At 47.7% G+C, this 22,023-nt stretch overlaps 10 protein-coding genes across 10 annotated transcripts; 5 read left to right on the forward strand and 5 right to left on the reverse strand.

Annotated features, from left to right (window-relative positions):
- Positions 1 to 1,825: 1,825 nt before the first annotated feature.
- N7520_009793 (uncharacterized protein) lies at positions 1,826 to 2,551 on the forward strand (the record flags this gene model as incomplete). The annotated part of the gene is made up of 1 exon (XM_057143727.1): positions 1,826 to 2,551. One exon carries the CDS (start codon positions 1,826 to 1,828, stop codon positions 2,549 to 2,551), a length of 726 nt encoding a protein of 241 aa, XP_056993015.1.
- Positions 2,552 to 3,795: 1,244 nt separating this feature from the next.
- N7520_009794 (2OG-Fe dioxygenase family protein) lies at positions 3,796 to 4,989 on the forward strand (the record flags this gene model as incomplete). Its single annotated transcript, XM_057143728.1, has 1 exon — positions 3,796 to 4,989. One exon carries the CDS (start codon positions 3,796 to 3,798, stop codon positions 4,987 to 4,989), a length of 1,194 nt encoding a protein of 397 aa, XP_056993016.1.
- Positions 4,990 to 6,047: 1,058 nt separating this feature from the next.
- On the reverse strand, positions 6,048 to 6,941 carry N7520_009795 (NAD(P)-dependent oxidoreductase; the record flags this gene model as incomplete). The annotated part of the gene is made up of 1 exon (XM_057143729.1): positions 6,048 to 6,941. One exon carries the CDS (start codon positions 6,939 to 6,941, stop codon positions 6,048 to 6,050), a length of 894 nt encoding a protein of 297 aa, XP_056993017.1.
- Positions 6,942 to 9,694: 2,753 nt separating this feature from the next.
- Positions 9,695 to 13,523, reverse strand: N7520_009796 (putative cell wall biogenesis protein Mhp1; the record flags this gene model as incomplete). Its single annotated transcript, XM_057143730.1, has 3 exons — positions 9,695 to 10,302; positions 10,357 to 13,344; positions 13,472 to 13,523. The coding sequence occupies 3 exons, from the start codon at positions 13,521 to 13,523 to the stop codon at positions 9,695 to 9,697; spliced, it is 3,648 nt and encodes a 1,215-aa protein (XP_056993018.1).
- Positions 13,524 to 14,551: 1,028 nt separating this feature from the next.
- Positions 14,552 to 15,907, reverse strand: N7520_009797 (uncharacterized protein; the record flags this gene model as incomplete). Its single annotated transcript, XM_057143731.1, has 3 exons — positions 14,552 to 15,006; positions 15,090 to 15,150; positions 15,203 to 15,907. The coding sequence occupies 3 exons, from the start codon at positions 15,905 to 15,907 to the stop codon at positions 14,552 to 14,554; spliced, it is 1,221 nt and encodes a 406-aa protein (XP_056993019.1).
- A 476-nt stretch (positions 15,908 to 16,383) lies between these two features.
- On the reverse strand, positions 16,384 to 17,281 carry N7520_009798 (kinetochore subunit FTA4 family protein; the record flags this gene model as incomplete). Its single annotated transcript, XM_057143732.1, has 4 exons — positions 16,384 to 16,690; positions 16,756 to 16,818; positions 16,890 to 17,058; positions 17,116 to 17,281. The coding sequence occupies 4 exons, from the start codon at positions 17,279 to 17,281 to the stop codon at positions 16,384 to 16,386; spliced, it is 705 nt and encodes a 234-aa protein (XP_056993020.1).
- Positions 17,282 to 17,837: 556 nt separating this feature from the next.
- N7520_009799 (HAD family hydrolase) lies at positions 17,838 to 18,682 on the forward strand (the record flags this gene model as incomplete). Its single annotated transcript, XM_057143733.1, has 2 exons — positions 17,838 to 17,891; positions 17,951 to 18,682. The coding sequence occupies 2 exons, from the start codon at positions 17,838 to 17,840 to the stop codon at positions 18,680 to 18,682; spliced, it is 786 nt and encodes a 261-aa protein (XP_056993021.1).
- A 310-nt stretch (positions 18,683 to 18,992) lies between these two features.
- Positions 18,993 to 20,135, forward strand: N7520_009800 (60S ribosomal protein uL18; the record flags this gene model as incomplete). Its single annotated transcript, XM_057143734.1, has 3 exons — positions 18,993 to 18,995; positions 19,142 to 19,179; positions 19,274 to 20,135. The coding sequence occupies 3 exons, from the start codon at positions 18,993 to 18,995 to the stop codon at positions 20,133 to 20,135; spliced, it is 903 nt and encodes a 300-aa protein (XP_056993022.1).
- Positions 20,136 to 20,579: 444 nt separating this feature from the next.
- N7520_009801 (histidine phosphatase family protein) lies at positions 20,580 to 21,464 on the forward strand (the record flags this gene model as incomplete). The annotated part of the gene is made up of 2 exons (XM_057143735.1): positions 20,580 to 20,635; positions 20,687 to 21,464. The coding sequence occupies 2 exons, from the start codon at positions 20,580 to 20,582 to the stop codon at positions 21,462 to 21,464; spliced, it is 834 nt and encodes a 277-aa protein (XP_056993023.1).
- Positions 21,465 to 21,533: 69 nt separating this feature from the next.
- Positions 21,534 to 22,003, reverse strand: N7520_009802 (L-rhamnose mutarotase; the record flags this gene model as incomplete). The annotated part of the gene is made up of 3 exons (XM_057143736.1): positions 21,534 to 21,617; positions 21,679 to 21,815; positions 21,877 to 22,003. The coding sequence occupies 3 exons, from the start codon at positions 22,001 to 22,003 to the stop codon at positions 21,534 to 21,536; spliced, it is 348 nt and encodes a 115-aa protein (XP_056993024.1).
- Between the last annotated feature and the right edge of the window lie 20 nt (positions 22,004 to 22,023).

Genomic DNA, 22,023 nt, shown 5'->3' on the forward strand with positions numbered 1-22,023 from the left:
GGGAGCATGAGTATATAGGAGTAAGCTTTATAACTTAAGATACATATAGCTAAGTAGATATTGAGATGCCCGTTCCTGTTGAGATTAGAAGTTCCTAGACAGGTCCGAACCGGCTACTAAATTTCTGATTAGGCAAGCTACAGATACAGGGCACCAACATAACGAACCTAAGTCGTGCATGAATTACAAGAGGTAATCTAGAGTGTAAGTTTTCAGGCCTATATCTTTAATTAGGGCCTACCCAGGAGCAATACCATACAGCATGGCGTTATAAAAGCGGTCTAGATCTTACGCAATCAGGCATCAAACCCTATGAAAATGGAAGGGGAGTTTCGTATGGCAGCCATACCACTGCGTACATCACCGACTACCGATACTCAACATATGAAACGCTGGTAAACTAGGGGTGGCCACATCAACAATAAGTTAGTGAAGAAACTAGGGTTCACATGAGTGGTGGACTTTGTTCCTTGATGTTTGATGCTCCCTTGCATCACTGAAGTATAAACGATGCGCAATTGATGAGTGAGCTCGAGGTACATTAGCGCGTGTGCACCAGTTTGGTTCTTTGTATTGGTAATCAGACCCAGTATCTTGGTCGGCACATTCCAGGATATTGAATACCTTCGATCTAGGGGGAATTCGGGTATTATTCTTCCTGCCAGATCTAATTCGGGCACATGGGCATCAGTTCCCATCAAAAACCGGTTTTTTGTACCGCAAGGCAGCCATACCGCTGCGTATTATGTGACACAGTAAGACAACGTACAGGTATATGTGATTTGCAGATCTCCGAGTCTCGATCGAAGTTTTAAGTTTCGGGCTGTGGTACCTGATCCACCCGTACTGCAGAACACAATATGCACCCAACAAACTATAAGCGGACTATAGGTGCACCCCTAACATCTCGATAAGGTTTGTTTTTAATAACATAATTTCAACTTGAATGAATAGAAGATTACCATTCACCATAGGTATCTGCATAGGTCTCCGTGGGCAGATTGTATTAGAGAACAATCCAATGATACCAAGCTATAATGCAACCCACAACATCAAGAGGTGGCACCTTTACGCGAATTTGAAATGATGATTTGAGTCTTCCAGTTTTCACACCTGATCTAGAACCACTTCAGAGTCTACTCGTGCCCCTTGGTGCAGTCAATGGACACGATCATGACGTATCTACTAAATACCATTCCTTCCAAGGTCTCCACCAGTGCTCCTTCTACTGAATAGGCAGTTACAGTAAGAACTCTCTTGTGGATCAAGCAACCATGCCCTCTCCTCTATGGGCAATAAAAGGGAGCAAAGGTTGGAAGCCCATCACTTGACCTCGAGTCTATATCATGGTTGCAGTTTGTAAATCGGTATGGTGGCTTATAAAGTCATTCTTGGCTAGTCAATATCAGTAATTAGCTAATGCACCCATCATGTACTCTGATTTCGTTGTAAACCCGCTCTAGATTCTGCGAACAGAAAATTTCTCCTGCGAGGAGTCTTCCAACTTGGTCCCATTTGGGCTGATGCACATTCTTTCCAACGTTATCTTTTCCATTACATCTCCTTAACTTAGCTGTAAGGGAGGGTAATGGATCACATGTCCTAGCCAATTTAGCTGGGTTCTAGTTCGATGTTCCATGTTTGCGATAGCCCATAAACAATTTTTGCGATGTCGAGTAATGCATGCATGATGTGGTTGAGAAATCGGTAGATATTAGCGTCTGCGAAGCTTTACACTCGAAATTATTATAAAGGCTTGGTCGATCCGAACCATTTGGAACTCAAATATCTGTTATCACTCAATATCTTACAATTCAGCATCAAGATGCTTCCTACCACCACCAATGACAGAAAATCCGGAAGCGGCCTCACCAACAAAAGATGGCTATTGTGCATCGGTATATGTGGCAGTCTCTCAGCTGTCTTTCTCATAATCGGTCTCGCTACCTCGAGAAATATACCCCCAACAAGACCATGGTGGGATGCCGAAACGGTCAAGACCCATTATTCAACATATCGGAAAGGCACTCAAGCTGGAAGTATCTTCTTCTTCGTGTCCGGTGCCCTGTTCCTCCCTTACTCCGCTGCAATCACCAGTCAGCTTCGACTTATCCCCGACCTCAATCCAGCCATTGCAGATCTTCAGCTAGCCAGCGCGACAGCCGGTGTCTGGTTCTGGATGATATCAGCGATCTTCATGTCACTGTTGAGCTTCCGTGACTACAGCGCTGAATTGGTACAATTGCTCAATGATGCCATGTGGATGTCACTTCTGCTGAACTGGCCCATCTTTTGGATGCAGTTTTGGACCATTGCTTGGGCAATTTTCGCAGACCGTAGCGCCAACCCGGTGTTTCCAAAGATTATGGGATGGGTCAATTTTATTGCTCCATTGGTGCTTGTGCTGGGGTCGGGGGTTCACATGCACCATACCGGCCCTTTGGCCTGGAATGGTGGGTTGGTGTTTTGGCCCACCGTTGTTATTTTTGGAGTGGAGATGAATTGCTCTTGTTGGTATATGATACGGAATATTCTACGGGACCGGTACTAAAAGGTAGATTTCGAGGGTCTACCGTGTTGGCGGCCTTTGCGAGAGGATCGTAACTTTAACGAGCTTGTGCTCAGTGTGCCGGAAGATATTGGGAGGCGATATGTATGTGATTGGATTTTGCTTTTGCCAGCTCGTCATAAGACTCTTCAAATCGCCATTGACTGGAGCAGGTCTCTATAGACGTTGTGTCCGTCTTGTAACTCCCGATGCTTATGAGGTATTGGGATGCTGTTATGATTACAGCCGTGATCCTTTGTTTCAGATCTACAAAACTAGTTTATAATTGCGCTCAATTTGATATTTGTTTGGCTTACTTGATTGCTTGACTATGCACTGACTTTTGCTATGCTGCTGTATATTTTCCTACATCTTGAAAAGGACTAACCACATAATGTTTATCAAACCATTCTTCAAGATGACCGTGGAGTGAGCTGGCTGACCCCTCGAGCCAAATCAAAAGTAAAGCGTTTTACCCAACCCTTCGTAGCTCGTTGAAAAGACCCCAGAGTTATGTTGAACTCATACTGGGTCCATGATACCGCAACTTATTGTCCTATGGGACCGCACACCTCTATATGACTTTCGTTGCATGGGTCACAGAGTAAAACTGGCAGGGTTTAGTACTAGAAGGCATAATTGTTTCCTCATAAAGATCTTTCCACTCAGCGAGTAAACTTCCACATCGATCCTGATTTTTCACAGGACATACATATTCCAAGCAACCGTCAAATGGCAAAATTGCATGAGATCAGCATCGCATTGGGGATTATTCGAACTGGGAGTCATCAAGCAAGGGCATGATGTCCAGGTGATACTCGCAGGAAATGATAATACCAAACTTAAATGTTGATCATGTCTTCAAGCAAACTGCACGTAAGTGGGTTGTGCAGCCGATTTTTTTTCTTGCAAAGTTTGTTGAGCTATGGGCTTATGCACGGCGTGATGGTTATTTGAAATGCCTCTTTCAGCAAGATGCGGTGAGTAAAGCGACGTCAAGGCAAGGCAGGTGGCAATTGCCCTGATTATGTTGTTGGTACAAGGTTTACATCCACTGTCCAATATGCCAAGCACTCGGTTCCTATATAAGCAGCCTTTTCTCTTGGTCTAAGAGCTCTCCAAAGCATCAGCAAAGGACTGGATCCATCACTTTCAACTTTTTTTTCAACATCTCCTCGCCGGAAGCACCGTGACTGTTGTTTCCTCACACTCGAAATCTCAACATTCACCCACCACAGAAACAGAATATGGCTCAGCAGATATATAATGAATTTGCTGCTCCCAATTCCCTCCCATCATTTTTGAAGGACTCGAGTCAAGAATTATTACCAGCTCGCGCTGCTAGAATAGCACCCGCTCGCGCTGCTAATTCTTGCCTCGATGTTTTCCAACAAGCGGAAACGCCCGAGTTCTTTCGATCCGTAGCAGAGGCTATGCAGCTGCGACAGCATTATCTACGTGATGGCTGTATCTTCATCAAAGGAGAGGATTTGATCCCTATTTTGAAGGGGATTGGGGCCAGAGAAGAGGATTTCGAAAAGCTCAAGAAGGTTAGCCACCATTTGGACCCAGACCCAACAGTGAACTATCGAACTTTGAGAAGCGGAAGGTTCTCAGTGGATACGAGAGCTGGAACCATTGAAAGACTCGAAAGGCAGCCCTTTATCCTGACAACGGTCGAGAATTACAAACGTCACGACTCCGACGTTCCTCGTGATTTTGGGGACTTTGACGAGAATCACCAAGACAACACCGCTATCCAGGCTTTGGTCATTTTTAAAGCCTGGGTCACTCAAAACGTCCCCGTACTGGCTCGTCCCGGTCTGGACTACGAGAAGGACACAGTACTTACGGAGATCTTCAACGTGCATACTTTTACCGATGAAGGGATTCAAGGATACCCGGCTCTAGAGGGCGTGCACCAGGACGGATCCGATCATACTATGACTGTGATCCTGGGAGCTTCCAACATTACTTCTGACTCTGGGATTACTTTCGTGCATGCTCGGGATGAGACAACGGGTGTCCAATTTTCCGAAACGAGGATGGATCTCCTCAAAGGCCGATATCAGCACCGGGACTTCCTGGACACGTTGCTTTTTGCAGACAATAGTACCAAGCATAGTGTGACTCCGGTGTATGCACTAGACCCAAGTCAGCCGTCGTACAGAGACATGTTCGTTATATTCTCTCGGAAGCCCAGAAGTGCAATTCATTCGTCTGGACTTCCAGACTCCTTGGAACCACACAAAAAATTCAAACTAAAGTTCCCAATCTGGCTTCCCCCTCTCCAAGGGTCTCACACGAATGGTCAACCACATCTCAGGAAACAAAACATCCCTTTTCAGAAGAACAGCTTTTCTTCACTCATGTCTCACAGTAGTGAGATGGTGTCTTCTCTGGATGGAAAGATGAAACAACTTACTCTTTTTGCTTCTTGATTTGACTACGTTGCTGTTGACGGAATTGGTTATATGATTCGTGTCTACCTTAGCTCGGTCTAGTTCTTAGTTTCGTTCACTCGAAATGTATTTCGGTTTCTTCAAACTCTCCATAGTATTATTGAGGCACGATAGCACATAGTTCGGCGTTGGTCGAGCCCAATGCCTGATTCGAAAACCGGGACTTGAGACCCTTGGGCATGGAGTCAGTGTAGCAAGTAAACCTATCCTTGCGTTTGGCCATGTGACCGGTAGTAAATTTATTATGTTTACAGAGCCCGCTTCATTTTCTCTTCTAGACATTTTTGCGTCAAAATGAATTTGTTGTCTTGCGATGTGAGTACTCTTTGTTTTTGTTTCTTACCACTATATCTTGTCCTTATCTCGCCCACTATGTGTCTTCTCTTTCTTTCTCTCGCATTGCTTCGATGTTATAATTTGATCTCTCAAATACTACGGGATTACTGTTGAGAAGTCTCATAAAATGCAAATACAAACCTCATATCGGCATCGTGAAGTACCATACAGTCCCTATGGGCCTGTTAAAGGACCTCGAAACCTCACCAAAATCGAAGACTCGGAGAAGCTCGGGAAAAAAAAGGTCTCACCTTTGTCCTGGATGATATATGTTCTCTCTCTTCAAACGATGGAGAGTACAGTACATTGAAGAAGAACTTTGAATGTCAAGGTCAATGTGAAGATAAAGTCAAGTCCAGGCGCTGCTTTTTCTAGTATAGCACACCAATAGGTGATTGTTGTTACAACTCAGAATGCATAAACATGTAATATTCAGCGAGACTACGAAACTGAGGAAGAAACTAAGTTCCGGGCGCCACGAATTGGATATACAACCCTCGTGTGCGACGCTGGCGAGCTCCATGCGTCACAATTGCCATCATGATACTACTTACAGCTCTACCTTGGTATTCATGTCAAGGTATGAATCTCGCATTAAGTACTATTCTTCTCTTGATCAATAAATCTCGTGCATCGGGTGTCCAGGTTGCGCAACACAAGGGATCTATAATAGATCCAAACGAAACTGTATCACGTTACTATCATTGGTGTGAACCTCTTCTCAGTATCTGAATCATAGCAGAAATATCTTCGAGCCCCTTTCCCGATTCGGTCGCTTTCCTCAAAAGAGTATGAAAACCCTCGAATAGGCAATCAGACACACCGGAGGTCTCCGCCGTCTCACGAGCGTCGGAAACCAGCCCCAGCATTTGGCCGACAGATACTGATTCACCAGACATTAAGTGGGACTGATCCTGGTCGCGTTTGGCCATCTGTGGCAACATATCTTGGAACAGCGGCAGCAGGGGCAGAACTACCTGTCGCGTGAAATCCACTGTATCGACTCCTGCCGCTCCAGCCAGAGCCAGAGATTGAAGGAATCCCACACACAGTCCTGCCACCATTGAAAGAGCAGCATTCTCCAGCATACAAATCTTCCTGTGGTCGTCTGACAGCCACTGTGCCTTGCCCAGGACCTTGCAAATATGCTTCTGCTTTGCGAATACGGAACTCGGTCCGCTGTAAGTGACTGTCGCCTGCTGATCTTCCACATCCGAGGGAATGGAGTTGATCCAGCCGTGCAGATACCCCGAAGCACAGAGTTTATTGGTCACAATATCTGCGGTCTCGATCTCCCATTGTGGCCGACTTGTTGTAAAATTTATGACGGTGCGGTCACGGAGGGTCGGGATTCTGCTAACAACATCTCGAACAACCTCGTCTGAGGCCAGAGAGATTAGCACGACAGTGCCGGACTGCACACAATCGGCTGGAGATTTGGCCACCCGGGCACCTTTTGGAATAAGAGGTTGCGCCTTCTCGATTGTTCGATTCCAGACGGTCACCGGGTGGCCATTGCCAAGAAACACGGAAGCAAGAGCAGCTCCCATGCTTCCCAGGCCAAGGACTGACATCGGTTCGGGTGTAAAAGCCATCGCGAACGAATGATGTCTCAACCTGTCAGTATAACAAGGGAGAGAAAGCAATGTGAATGAATGGGAAGTCCAAAGACGGTAGCCGAAAGCTCTCTTCATAAGTCATGCGAAACAAAGTATGATCATCTGATAGAGTCCGGCTGGTTCAAAAAGTCGCTGGCCCCTTGCAGTACCTCGCGGGAAATGATCGAAAATGTCAAGTAATGCAAAATTTACTATATATCTGTCTTTCTTTTGCTTTTTCTTTTCTTTTTTTGGACATGCTAGATGTCTAATTGAACTTATGTCGCAAGCTTCCTGGACTATACACTGCGGGAGGTAATACTCTCGGGTTCAAAGCTCAAAATGGACATCATTTTTGGTCTTACGAGTAAGTTTATGCCATACCGAGGACGGTTTTGCGATGAATCGCTCACTGTTGATTTCATCATCTCTGCCACCCTTGCGTGTTTCCCCGGCGTTGCCCTCGTATCTCGCTGCCACGTTAATTGCCGACTCACAAGTTGTGAGTCACAAGTGCAACACTCTCTTGGAAGTCGCTCTTCAGAATTCCTGTTGAGTTTAGTGTTCACGATCAGCCTGCAAGCGTGATATGGAAATGCACCTAATGCCTTGCGAAGAGAATTCGTGGCGGTGTATACATGCAAGGGGTAGAAGGGAATCGAGCACGATTCATTCCTTGGACGCGCAGACAACAGGCGTGAATGATGCCCCCCAAGTCAGCCCGACGTAGTGCTTCACAACGCGGTGATGGATATCCAGACACAGTAACTTAGCCCACTAGCCATCGCCGGCCGGAATACGGCTAGATTAGGTAGTGGGCTACTATCGGCATTGCTACGGGCGGTGTTGAAGTGCTTCGCGATTCTAAAGATGAGTTAAAGCTATATTTGTCACCCTCCACTGAATTGTCACTATCTATTTTTTTGACCTTTTCTAGCGTCGTACCTTCTGTACCTTTTATATAAAGTGTTTTCCCATCATCTCTTATGACGTATTCCTCGAAATCCTTGATTTTAAGGTTTCTGTCCGATCTTTGTGGAATTGAGACCGAATCCTATATAGCGGCTCGGCTTCTTTAGGACCTAATTTAGGTCTAAGATATAAACCTAAGACCTAACTCGGAGATGTTTTCGAAGCGGGAAAGGAATCCCTGATGACGTAGCTCATTAAGCTGATAGTTGCAAGAGCTGAGATTTGGAACATACAATGCGGAGATTTCTATTGCTATATTCATGGTATCTTGTGTCGTGGTAGCCTCCCGCTTAAAATACGCGATTTTAAGTCCACGAAGGCACCAAAGGAATTCCAATCTGAGTCGCGCAGAGAGTCTTCGATGAAATGACTTATCCATTCTTTGTACACCGCCTGGAATCTTGCGCAGGCATGTTGGGTTGTCCGAGTTGCCATTTGAAGGTGAAGATGGACTTCATGGCTGAGCTTGTAAGAATTCGGTTTGTTAAAAGTTGATATAAACCTCCCTAATTGTTGATGGTGACAGTAGATGAAAAAGATGTTTAGTAGCTTCAGTCTTTTAGCTGTATCAGTGACTTCCAAAAAGGCACTGATACTATACTGTGCCGCTTCTGCAGATTCTGTAGCGGAAGTGCTGATATTTGTTGATTCAGCCAATTTGATCAGGCTAGGATCAGGCTTAGTGAACAATCTTCAAAAACCGAGATCTGAGAGAAAACTACAGTATTATCGGAGCGTGGCGTTTAAGAAATTTGTGATGAACAGAATGTGACATCTGGACCACTGTTTAGTTTATTCGAGAGAGGGCGACGGACAACTCAATTATATAAATACTTTGAAAGAACGCCCCTTTTCTAACACGTTGGTAAGTTATCTAAGGGATCCTAAGCGGCCTAAATTCCTAGAATCTATTCGATTATGAACGAATAGGAAATAGTCAAGGAATTAGACTTCACATCTAAGAACTTTCATCAGTCTAGCAGGATCCTAGGAGCTAGAAGTTCGGAACCTCACAAAAGGATGCAATTACCTATAGATACATAAATTTATAAATACTAAGAGTGGTTTCGCCATTCAAATCCCATAAATATTATCACCATTGGGCATATCACCAGAACATTCTGCAAGTGTCCAAGCGGATCCATCTAATTCCCGCAATATTAGTCACCACGACCCAATTAGAAGGTCATGGTGGTACTAGAAGCAATATTCCTAGTGGCATATAGTATGAAACGTAATACTGATTGATTGATTAGGTAGCAGGCTTCATTGTGGCGCTTAGCCGCAATAAGATTACCTGGATGCATGGTAATATTGATGATGCCAGTCCTTTCTTGAAGGATTGGGGGCAATTTAATGATGGAAGGTGGCACACGTAAGCCGGGCTAGCGGAGAGCATTTTATTGAGGTCGATTCGTGGGACTGCTCACCCGGACGCTCAGATTTTGCTCAGAGGCGTGCTCAGATCTGCTCAGTGAGCAAAAAGCGGCAAAGTCCGAGCACTTAAACAGAAAGGGAACCAAGAAGTGGCCGAGGAAATCCGGTACATAGGTCGTTCTGATTAAAATCATCTTAGAACAGAGGCTACATATGGGGGTTCCAGACTCTCATCATAAGAACAAGGAAGGGAGGGATATAGAAACAGTGCTGGGGATGGGTATGACTGGAATCAAGAAACCAAAATGGTAAAGGGTAGGAGTATGTACAAAGACTGCGCTTGTGAAATATCAAAAAAGACATGACAGAATTCATTCGTATAGATATGGGATGACAGCACGTCATGGAAGCGTATTGCTCTCAGAGGATGAGGATCCCCGGCGCAGACCACTATTAATCTGAGCGGCGATTTGAGATTGTTTGAATTTTTCGAATCCCTCAACGTCCTGACGCTGGGCGATCCAGAGCTCATCAAGATTACTGCCGAGTTTCTCAAAGGCTTCTCCATTGTCAAAGGGTGATTGAGACTGCTCCTCGTGGAGGCGCTCAAGTTTCTCTCGTAGAGCATCGAGGTGTGAGCTGTCTTCGTTTTCGCCTTGCCGATCGGGGGTTTTCAGAAAATCGCGGCGCAGGTTTTGACCTAGGCGATGGACATGGCCTTCTTCAGATGTCATGGCACGGGCATGCAGCGAGGTCATCGAGCTGGATCGGGAAAGGTGGAAACCGAATTGATCGGCTTCTTCATCGTCAACAGCATTGTCATTATCCATAAAGCTGCTGCTGAGGTTGATGGCACTTGAACCAGTTCCATCCTCGCCGGAGTGCTGTGAGCCGTTGTCTGGCACAGCAGACACGGGCAGAGGGAAAGAAGGTAGACGAGTTTCAGGATACTCATCTTCAAAGCGCTGGATCATTTTGTGTAATGTAACATCCAAGAACTGGAGACGTCCTGTGGTAGAAGTTAGCAGCTGGAATAGTGATAACGCCAAGGTTAAAAGCTTACTGTAATTAGCATCGTTACCAGCCCGGTCTTCGCGAATAAGAGCTGACTGAATCCGAGCTCGGATGTTGCGTGCGGACTCCAGCAGATTCTTCGCCATATCGCGAGGCCTCTTAGCAACCAGCCCTCTGGACTTCCGACGTCGAGGGGTCGTAGTGCCACTTGCAGGTGCTGAATCCCCCGGAATATCACTACCATGATGATCAAGGTTTCCGAGACAGACACTTAATGCCTTGACCACACCTGTACCGCCAATGACGTAGTCCTCGTCTGGAGCGGCATCATCCTCTTCATCACATGGCTCGTCCATGCCCAAGGAATGTCCGACAATGTGCTGCAGGATCTCTGGGATTGGAACGTCCTGCGATACATGTATTTCAGAGAGTTCCTCTCCAATGGCAGAACCTTCCAGATTTCGAAGAGAATAGGCAACGATCTGGGATGCTATTGCCTTTACAACTTCGTTGTTTTCGGCGGTGGGGACTTCAATGTCCACTGCGATGATTGTGCCCGAAACGCGGACAGCGGCCATCATAGAAGCATAGACAGCACAAGCCTCTTCCTGACCAGCAGGGTCTATAGCAGAGGCCAGCGATGCAATCTGCGGGTTCTCCAGTATATTCAAATGGCAAAGGCTAGGGCATTCTGGCAGCACCTCCGCAAGACCAATGGCATGATCGGGAGACAGATTGACATCAGCGAGATGAATACGCTTGAGAGAGGGCATCTTGGGCAAGAAGCGCCGGAATGCTCCAAGGGCGCTGGGCTGCATTGAAAACAGGTCGGGGTTATGAGAGAAATCAATGAAGCGGAGATTGTGGATCTGAGTAAGGGCTTGCAGCAACGGAAAGATCACAGAAGCATCTAAGGAGCAATCGGCCAGACTGAGAGCGTATAGTGGCTGTTCAGGTTCAACAGCATTCGTAATAAGGTCAATGTCGTCTTTGATAGGGTTTCCTCCCAGGTCCAACCCCTCACATTGACCAGCTTTGACATACTCAACCACATGTACTAAACCTTCTCGAGTGAGATCGTTGTTTGCAATGCCCAGCCTCCGCAGTCCTAGTTTGGTAGATGCCTCGCAAATTCGCTTGACCTGTTCAACAGAAAGCTTGCATTCACTCATGAGTAGCTCCTCGAGATGATCGCCGCTGAACCTTTCTGCCATCGCACACGCAAACGTATCGCAGGCATCTGTGACCGTGCTTTGGGCTGATTTGTCACTTGGTGTCCGAGGCTTGGGGAAAGGAATACCGGAAAGGTCAATCGCCCTCAAGGACCTGGACAGGTGAACGAAGAGGCCAATGTGGCGCCATCCCTCTCGACCAATCTTCGGATTGTCCTTGAGCGACAGCTTCTCCACTACGCCCCAGCGTTCATACTTGACAGAGGGCGATTCACACCTGCGATTTCGCTTTCGCCGATAACGCATCTGTTCCACAGTCTTTGTCGAAAGCAATGCAGCAAGAATCGCCCGGATCGAGACGTCTGTCAATGCACAATTTTCCAGAAGAAGCTTACGAACAGGCACCACGGCAAGCCAATCACTCAACGTCACGATGTCTTGAGGCGTCATTGGAAAGTTACTGAGATCCAGAGCGGCAACGGTACCAGGCGATTCAGCCAGGGTGGAGGACGGCGAAGAAATTTCATCGATCACCCGCTTAAGGACAGGGGTCTCCCTCAACTGGCAGCAGCGGCGATAGATGCGGGCGGGGTCTGTTGTAGGATGGCTCTGTGTCTTGGAACGCGAGGAGCCAGACTTTGACGCACGGCAATCTTCCTCGTCCAGTTCGGCATCTATTTGAAGTGGGATCGTTCCGTTCGCCACAGCTAGTCTGCGCTTACGCTCTTTGCGCTCCTTTCGTTCTTCCTCAGACCGTTTCTTCTTTTCTTGCTTGCGAGTCGGGTCTTTCTTTTCAGTATTCTTTTCGACATTCACTTCGCCCTCGGTGGTAGGCTTCGCAGCAACAGAATCGGGAGCGGAAACCTCGAGCTGAGTATCCGGAGACCTATTTGCTTGATCAGGTGCTGGAGATGAAGGAGCTGCTGGGGTCGCTGGGGTCGCTTGGGTCGCTGGGGTCGAAGCTGGTGTCTCTTTCTCGGCTACTGCGGCTTCTGGGTGCTTTAGTGCTTCGGCCTCCCCTTTTCCCTTTTCTTTATCTTGTGCCTTAGTATCTGTCTCACTTTCTGGCTTGGGTTCAGCTTTCGCTTCAGCCTTCTTCATCTTCTGGCGATTAGACTCTGGCAAATGCTGTCGTAGTTGATTTGTAGGAGGTGCGTCTTCATCAGAGTCCCGATGCGATATCCCGGCGATTTCAACATCCACACAGAATGCCACCCTATTCAGCTTCGCTTGGTTCAGATCTGCAATTTTACACCGCTCGCGGCCCTGGTCGAGGTTCATCACTCGGCGCGGACATGTTGCGGCATTTGCCGGCAGCTTGGGCAACCCACCAGAGTTAGACGAAAACTTGCGCAGTGCACTGTGGATGAAGGAAGGTCCTTTCGGCGAGGAGGAAGTGAATGGATTTGGATCATCTTTCTTTTCCTCTTCCTTGTCTTTCGGGGAGAATGCAGCGCCGAACGGGTTATGGTCGAGAGGTCCAGTGGCCTTCGGACTTGCCGGGCTTCCTTTCAGACTAGACTGCGATGGTGGAGTGGATCCAGAGGAGAACTTGGAGCTCAAGCTGGAGATCCATGAGTTTCTGCGCCCACTGACAGGCTTGGGCGTAGTCTTCTGTGGCGCCGGCGAGGGGGTAGATGGTTTCTGCACAGCGGGCTTTTCTGCTTCTTGAACCGGTTTTCCTTCTCGAATCACTGCATTCTGCGGCTCGTGCTTTGGTGTTGTGCCACTCGAAGATGGTGGACGAGCCGGGCTGCTATTCGATCGGGATCGTCGGTACGGCCTGGATGGGTTTGTGGAGTCCTTGTCGCTCGACTTGTCGTCGCTGACCCCTGAGGATACTGATTTCGTACGCGATAGATGATCTGAGAAGACTCGAAGTTAGCCTCACACTTAAACAGCACCTGATGTTCTGGATCTTGTTCTTTCTCCCCCCTCTTTTGCCCCAGATTCGGTCAACCCGTATCAGCGCATCAATAAAATGTAACTTACCTTTCTGCGTATGATGAAGCCAGCTCACATCCACAGTTTGAACACCTTCCATATTGATCCTTTTCTTCGAGATCACTTCCAGTGTTGAGAGTTCCTGGGTTGGTCGAGGCCCTTCGTCCGGGGGTGGCCAGTCGTGTGGCGCAGAATTATCGAATGATGGGGTAGGTCTTAGTTCGAATGACGCATAGTTGGATGATCACCCCACTTCCCAAATACTCCTCGACTGGCAATGCCACAATGATCTCTCCTCACCGGCAATCAGAATGAAGCGGTACAGAAAATCGGTAGGTAAGTAGCCGAGGTGGAGGACCCGAGGTGATGGATTGAGTTCCGAGACAGGTATGTATACCACTACAGGTAACAGAACACTGGTCTCACCAAATGACTGGGAGACATGGTGGGAAGAGAATGAAGGCAAGTAATGTCAAGGATCAATAGAGGTATTGGAAGCGACCGGATGAGGTGAAGCAACCAAGGTGACATAATCTTTCCCCGGTGGTCCACATCTTCGGCATTAAAACTAGTTAAAAACAGCGAAAACTACAGGAAATACGGATCCACTGGGGGATATTGAGCACGTGAGGCAACAGACAAGCAAAAAAAACCCCAAATTACCTCACTCCAGGACCGGTAAGTCACTATTAATCTACTCTGTACGGAGAGACAACTTTGTACTGAGTGGATAAAGAGGCAAAAAGGTGGGGAACAGCCGAAGATCGGGAACTGCAACGGGTCGGTGTAGCCAATGATTGAAGGCGAGTTGTTCGCAAGGGACCTAAATGATCCCCTTGAACGCCAAGAGCCCACAAATTCGGTCTAACAGAATAGACCCATAAGAATTCACACCGACCATTTGAACGGGCGCCACATAAGAATTACTATTTGCAAAAAATAATGGGTAATAATGTGGTATAGACCCTCCCACGGAGGAAAAAAAACGCCAAATCTCTGAAAGTCGAGACGAAGGGGATGAAAAGAAAATGGAAAACAATAGCGCCCGCCGGTCTCTATGCAAAAAGGAAAAGAACAAAACAAAAAGAAAGGTCATCACGGCGTGAATCCATCCCAGTTCCGCCCCTTTTATTCCGCAGAGACATCCTTGAGGATCTCCCACCCGTACTCCTCTTCGGGCTTCTCGGGCTCCATTCCAAGTGCATTACGGTATGCGCGAACCTCATTTTGTAGCCCCGCGACGATTCGGACAGGTAATTCATCTTCTTCCGATCGCATCCGGTGTGCCTTTCGGATCATCTCTGCACATCGCATTGTTTGAGCGTGCCAGTAATCGCGGTCCAGCCGACTCTCCAGATGAGAATCTCGCTCGGCCTGGAGGAGATTGTTATAGTGGCTCTTCTGGTATAGGAAGTGCATGTTGTTATTTTGGCAATAGTTGCGGATCTGCTCCACCATCGTACCCACGCCGGCCTCGTAGTCGCCTATCAGTTTGGTGTTTTCCGTTTGTTCACGCTTGAGATCTTCGACCAGTCGCTTCTCCTTGACGAGGGCTCGTTCGAGTTCGGCGATTCGGGCAGCAGCTTTATGCGTCATCAGTTTATCGATCGGTAGCGAGAGTGAACAAACAACGAGTGTAGAAAGGGCGTGGTTCTTCAAGACGTACCTGTCAAATCACCGTTGAGTTGTTGCATTGCTGGACTAGCACCGTCGGAGGAACCATGCTTCTATTCTCCTGTCAGCTTGGCTTCGATTCAACGCGAACTTGATACAACGTACCATAATCTCCTCTGCACTTGAGACAATATTCTTGGTGACCTCTCGGTTATTCTTCAGAACGTCACTGAGCTCCAGTACCATGTCGTAGAGATGATGGAGATCCATCTGGTGACCCGCATTCATAGGCCCGTTGCCGTTCATAACTGCCATGCCTCCTCCGTTGACCTGAGCTGCAGGGTGTAGGGGTGCAGGGGAAATGGATTGGCGAGGGATGTTCCCCATGTTAGGGGTTCCCGGGGAGTTGTCCACGTAACCGGAGAACATGCCAGACCCCGGATTGCCGGTCATTCCTGTGCCGCTGTTCATAGACATCAAGGTGACGTCAAAGGCCCGATTCAATTCTGCAAGCTGGGGATCGTAAGGATCGATGGGGTGAGCGGTGCCGTTCTCCTCGTCGTAAAAGGAGGCGTGGTTTTCGACGCCTAAGACCTCCTTCTGAAACTTCTCAAGGTCACGGCGAGTAACGTGGGTGGAACGGCGGCGGTGCCCACGAGTGGAGGGTCCCTTGGAAGGGGAGGATTGAGTGTCGCCCTCGATGATGGCGGCGCAGTCGATAAGTTGGGCGGAGTGGTCTTCAATTGCGTCGTGCTCGAATGCTGCGCTGTCGCCGCTGCTGCGGGTATCATGAATGTAATTAACGTGGTTGACCGGACCATTCCCGATTGGGTTAGTTCCCCGCCCGTCCAACCCGACCAGGCGTTTCATTCTATCCAATGTACTCATCGATGCATGAGGATCTCCTGACTTGGGGATATATCGGATTGATTGGTTATAATCTGAAGATATATTTTCTGCTGAGCTGGCGGGACATTTCCACAAACTGAATTGTGATCGGATGTGACTGTAATGGAGTCGATGACGGAGCGAAGATTCCAAGTTTCAAGCTAACTTTCCTTCAATCGCACTTGCTGCAAAACATTCCTATTGACAACCGAGTCCCTGCATTTGTAATGGTGAAAGTCCCTTTCCAGCCTGATTCATTGCACTAGCTTGGTCTTATAGGGAATTGGTTCGTCCCATCCCAGTTACAATACGTTAGGAGTAGGTCACCTAAGTCGTACATAGGATTTTACAGGAGCTGCAGTACTAGATAGTTATTTCATGCCGCAAGGACCAGGGTTCTTGTTAATGCAAGAGATAATGAAGAGGTTTAAAAACGTTTCATGAAAAATTATGTCAAGTCATAGCTCCGTGCCCATTAAAGCGTCCAGTTGTCGATCTGATCCCGGGAGAATATATTCGTCCCCTTGAATGGAACTAGGTTTCTGTTGTGAAATCCTGCTGTTAACTCGCGCTACAAGCATGCGCATCTTCTCTATTTCTTGTGCTAACTCTCCATCACGAGTGACCAGATTGGGCTGAATGTCCACCTGAGGCTCCTTGAATGGCTCAAGCAAGCGGTGGAGGTGCTGCAGCTGATCAATTCGCCGCTGTTTCTGCTGGCGCTGTTGATCTAGACTGGTCAGTCGATCCCGGAGACGCTGGTATCTGTACCACGGGGTTAGGCAGGTGAAACTCCAATCGGTGGAAAACTCTGGTTTCTGGAAACTGACCTTTCGTTTTGTTCTTCGTTGGCGCCTTGTGATTCCAGATCCAATGGCAAATCGAGAATGTTCCTTCAAGGTCGGTCAGGACGTTCTAGATCCCAGCTATATTCAATTGGTGTTGACAAAGCAGGAAGACTTACAAGTGTTTTGAAAGATCTGTCGTCTTCTCCACACCATTTCTGAGTCCAGCCCGACTTTGTATGTCCTGGCTGACGGAGGCCCAATAGAGGCTGGCAATCTGGTGGGCGACATGATGGATCGCCTGGGAGGAGTAAACTACGCGGTTATGTTGTTTTGTTACCGCATTGACTAAAATAAATCAGTAACTTGCCCATGGAAGAATATGGGATCAGGAACAGAAGTCACCTTTGTGTAATACATCTTCAATCACCTTTTCAGGCAGAGCTTCTTCCTCGGTCTCCACTGCATAGTTCCTCCAATCTTCTGGTGGCTCAAGGTTTTCGGAGAGAATGCGAACTTGGCTCCAGATAAATGCGGATTTCAATTCAGAAATCGTCCGCGTTGAATCCATCGCTTCATCGCAGTAGAAGAGATCTAGAGTAAGATGCACTTGTTGCGCTTCATATCGTTAAACGCGTCTCTTATCGATAACATCACGTGTACCCCGCCATATGCTATACAGATCAAGGACATTTCTTTCATTGTTTTTGGCTATTTCGCCAGTGGGTTGATATTTTGTGACTTTATAGAGAATGAAACTAAAATTCTTTTACTTTTCAAAGTGCAACTGAACGGCCTTAATAACTTGCAGTTTTGGAATGCCGTTGTAGCCTTCAAAGCTTAATGGTACTGGCAGTGATTGATCTAAAATTGAAGAGGTATTTCAATGCGTTAGAATGACCGGTGACATTATAATAATCGAAACTTGGGATATATCCTTGGGTCAGATATGCCGTGGTGAATGGAGACCCTCGGCCCCAAGCACGTACCTCGGCAAGGATCACGACCGCATCGGGTATCTACTTCTCCTCAAATATCACCACAATATACAATCAACGTTCCTCTAGGCTCTGCTGTTTGCCCCATCACCATTGAATCACAGGCTCAATCGTATTTTCATCTTCAAAATGGCAACGACCCAACGCCCTGTGGGTCTTCTTTTCGATATTGGTGGAGTGTGTGTAAGTTCAACTAGGATCAACCCATCGCCTCGAAACGAATGTCGCTTATACCTTTACAGGTCGTATCTCCATTCCAAGCTATTCTTGACTATGAACTATCACAGACAATTCCCTCGGGATGGGTGAATTTCAGCATATCGCGCACTAAGCCCAACGGTAGCTGGCATCAGCTGGAACGTGGCGATATCCCCATGGATGCCAAATTCTTTGCTGGCTTCAACCAGGATTTACGCAATCCAATACTATGGAAGGAATTCCATGAGCAACTACATAAGAAGAAAGGCGCCAGCGGTCCAGTCACAGTCCCGCCACTCCCGACCGTGGATGCTGAGTGGCTCTTCTGGGAGATGATGAGGATATCTCGTACCCCCGATCCTTACATGTTCCCAGCGCTGCAAAAGTTACGAGCGTCTGGTAAATATCTTCTGGGCGCTTTGTCAAATACTGTCAAGTTTCCCGATGGCCACCCGTACAATGATGATGCATCCGGGGTGAAGTCTCTGTTTGACTTTTTCATTTCCTCTGCGCATACGGGGCTTCGCAAGCCTGATCCCCGTATCTATGAGGTTGCGATTCAGGAGATGAATGCTTTGGCGCGGAGGCGGGGGCTTCCTGCTGTACAAGCGTCGGATATCGTCTTCTTTGACGACATTGGCGAAAACTGTAAAGCAGCCAAAAATGCTGGCATTCGTACGGTCAAGGTTACCCTGGGGAAGACTGAAGATGCAGTAAAGGAGTTGGAGAGGATTACTGGGCTCACATTACTTGAGGGTGATAAGGCCAAACTATAGAACTCTAGACAGTATGATGATGATTTTATTTTTCATTTTTTATTATTTATTATTTTTTATTCGCACGATAATTGTATAGAACTTATAGAAGGATATTCAAATTACCGTAATGTTCAGATTTTCAAGTTCATGTTCGTCCTTAAGTTGGAACTTTTGTGGTGGTCGTCGACGGTCGTCGCCAACCGCACTTTTGGGTTGCGGGATGCAGCCCACGCTAAGCGAAATCCCCCACAAAGAGAGCGTCGCACTTTCCGCTTCTTAATTTTTCTCCAACCGTCGACCACAGGATCCAGCACCGGCAACCGTCAAGATGGTGAGTGTCATTGCCACTGCAGATGGTTGAAATATACCCTGCATTTATTCTTTTTTCCCTCCGTTTCTATCGGAGCAGGGTCTTTGCAAGATGCTTCGGACGAATTTCTGAAGCGCTAATTGCTGACTCGCGGATTTTTCTTGTAGCCTTTCACCAAGACTGTCAAGAACAATGCCTACTTCAGGTAAGCTATCATTCCCTCCTATTGTCATTGACAGAAGAAAAAAAACTTTTTTTTCGTGACATTTCTGGATCTGTGCTGATTTTTACCCCTCCAGTCGCTTCCAGACTAAGTACCGTCGTCGCCGTGAGGGTAAGACCGACTACTACGCTCGCAAGCGCCTGATCACCCAGGCCAAGAACAAGTACAACGCCCCCAAGTACCGCATGGTCGTTCGCTTCACCAACCGCGACATCATCACCCAGATCGTCTACTCCGAGATCTCCGGTGACAAGGTCCTGTGCTCCGCCTACGCTCACGAGCTCAAGGCCTACGGTATCAAGCAGGGTCTTACCAACTACGCTGCTGCCTACGCCACTGGTCTGCTCCTCGCCCGCCGTGCCCTCTCCAAGCTCGGCCTGGCTGAGCAGTTCAAGGGTGTCGATGAGGCCACCGGTGAGCACACCATCGTTGAGGCCATTGAGACCGAGGACGGTGAGCGCCGCCCCTTCAAGGCCTTCCTCGATGTTGGTCTTGTCCGCACCTCCACCGGTAACCGTGTCTTCGGTGCCATGAAGGGTGCCTCTGACGGTGGTGTTTTCATCCCCCACTCCGACCGCCGTTTCCCCGGTTACGACATCGAGACTGAGGAGCTCGATGCTGACCTCCTCCGCAACTACATCATGGGTGGCCACGTCTCCGAGTACATGGAGACCCTCGCCGATGAGGATGAGGAGCGCTACAAGTCTCAGTTCACCAAGTACATCGAGGATGAGATCGATGCCGGTGACCTTGAGGAGCTCTACACCGAGGCCCACGCCGCTATCCGCGAGGACCCCTTCAAGAAGGACGAGGAGGCTGCTCCCAAGAAGACCAAGGAGGAGTGGAAGGCCGAGTCCAAGAAGTACAAGGTCCAGCGCCTCACCCGCGAGCAGAAGAAGGCTCGCGTCCAGGAGAAGATCCGCGAGCTTGCTCAGTAAGCGCGTTGTCGACTGTTCCTGGGGAGTACTTCGGTTCACTCAAAATTCTCAAAAAGTTCCACGACTATTCAATGAGGGGACTGGCTTCGGCCACTCGGCGTTTATTTCTGATGTGATGGGTCATGGCATACCACTTGTGTTACGTTTTAAGGGGATTTATTCGGAGCAATTAGTTCGGTGTTTCATTCAAGGCAATTTCGTTCACAGTTCTAACTGCTCCAATGTCCATGCAATCTCATCGTTCCCTCAATACTTCCTTTCTGATAATGGTCTGGATATATCCCGTAGGTGGGAACCAGTAGAGTATAGTCATTGTACTGCGTGATAAATGAACCAAACAGCCTGTCGATCACAGAATCCTTGTGAGATTTCAAGTCACGTGACCATGGTGGCAACCACTTGGAAACATCTTCCTCAACTTATGCACTTCAAGATACCCAAACGATGAGGCTTTTTCTCATCCGACATGCAGAAACAGTGCATAATGTAGCCCAGGCATGGTAAGTGAGGAACTGGAGACTTATCTCCATTCAGCACTGACATAGCAATAGGGCGGGCACCACCGACTCAGCGCTCACAAACCATGGCACACTACAGATAGAACATCTTGCAAAGCATTTCGCCTCAAAATCAATCCATTTTGATCAAATCTTTGCATCGGACTTGAGTCGAGCCCGTCTCACAGCCACAGGCATCTGTCTTCAGCAACCGCATCAAGATAAACCCATGACACCCATATTAACCGCGGATTTGCGAGAAAGAGACTTCGGCTCATTAGAAGGGATCCGTCTCAAGCCAGCTTCAAAACTCGATCCTGGAAGTGGACGCTCTCAGAATGCCCAATCTGATGACTCGCCACATATAGAGAGCGAGACAATGATCTCAGTGAAACAACGAGCAACATCGTTTTTGAATGAACACTTGTTACCATTATTATTCGACCATTCCGCGACCGAAGCAAACGTCGCCATCGTCTCCCATGGAATTTTCCTACACGTTCTGTGGAATCGACTTGTCGAACTCTTCGACCCCATGGATATCTCTCTGGCGACAGGTGATCTATCCCGAGACCATGGCCCGGCAGCTCTTCTCTCGCCAAGCTGGTCCAATACAGGATTCATGACATTATTGATCCAGCCTCGTCCGGCCTTCCAAGAGCACAATACTTCCTGCTCCAGGCAAGATGCCCTCTTGAATGGATGGACGATGGAAATCATCGCTGTTAATAGTAAAGAGCATCTCACGGGTCTTCATCGGACCCGCGGAGGAATTGGCAGTGCTATACATGATCTCCGCCAGAAGAGAATCGATCAGTTTTTTAAGCGATAAAGACGGTATTATAAATGAGCATGATCTTCCACTTTGTGATAATTTATGTACATATTTTTATGGCGAAGGTCACTCTTTATAGAATACTTCATCCAAAGCCTTCCACCATCCAGGTCCATCGGCACTACCTGTAGCACCAGGAATAGGACTCTCCTATCATACATTCGTGGATTAGTCAACGCTGTGGCGCTGTGATTGGTATTCTAAACTTTACCTGCATTCCATCGGTCATGCTCCACCACTCCCTCACCTTGGGGTTCGATCGCATGAGCTCCATATCGCCCTCGAAGTCTGTTCCGACGTACTTGAAAGTGGCGAAGAGGGTGCGGTCATTATCGAAAAAGATCGAGTCTGGAAAACACAAGCAATTGGTTAGCGCAATAAATAATCAGAACTAAAAGGTGAGACTTACAATCCTTAATGTTGCAGTCCTCGATCTGTTGCAGAACCTCCGGCCAGACATTAGCGTGGCATTCCTTGTATGCTGCCACGGCGGAGGGTTTGAGATGCACGATCTGGGCAATACGGCGAACAGACATGATCAATTGATAGCCTTGGA

The sequence above is a fragment of the Penicillium odoratum genome (assembly GCF_028828045.1).
Source record: "Penicillium odoratum strain IBT 22623 chromosome Unknown utg000006l_segment0_segment0, whole genome shotgun sequence".
Taxonomy (NCBI): domain Eukaryota; kingdom Fungi; phylum Ascomycota; class Eurotiomycetes; order Eurotiales; family Aspergillaceae; genus Penicillium; species Penicillium odoratum.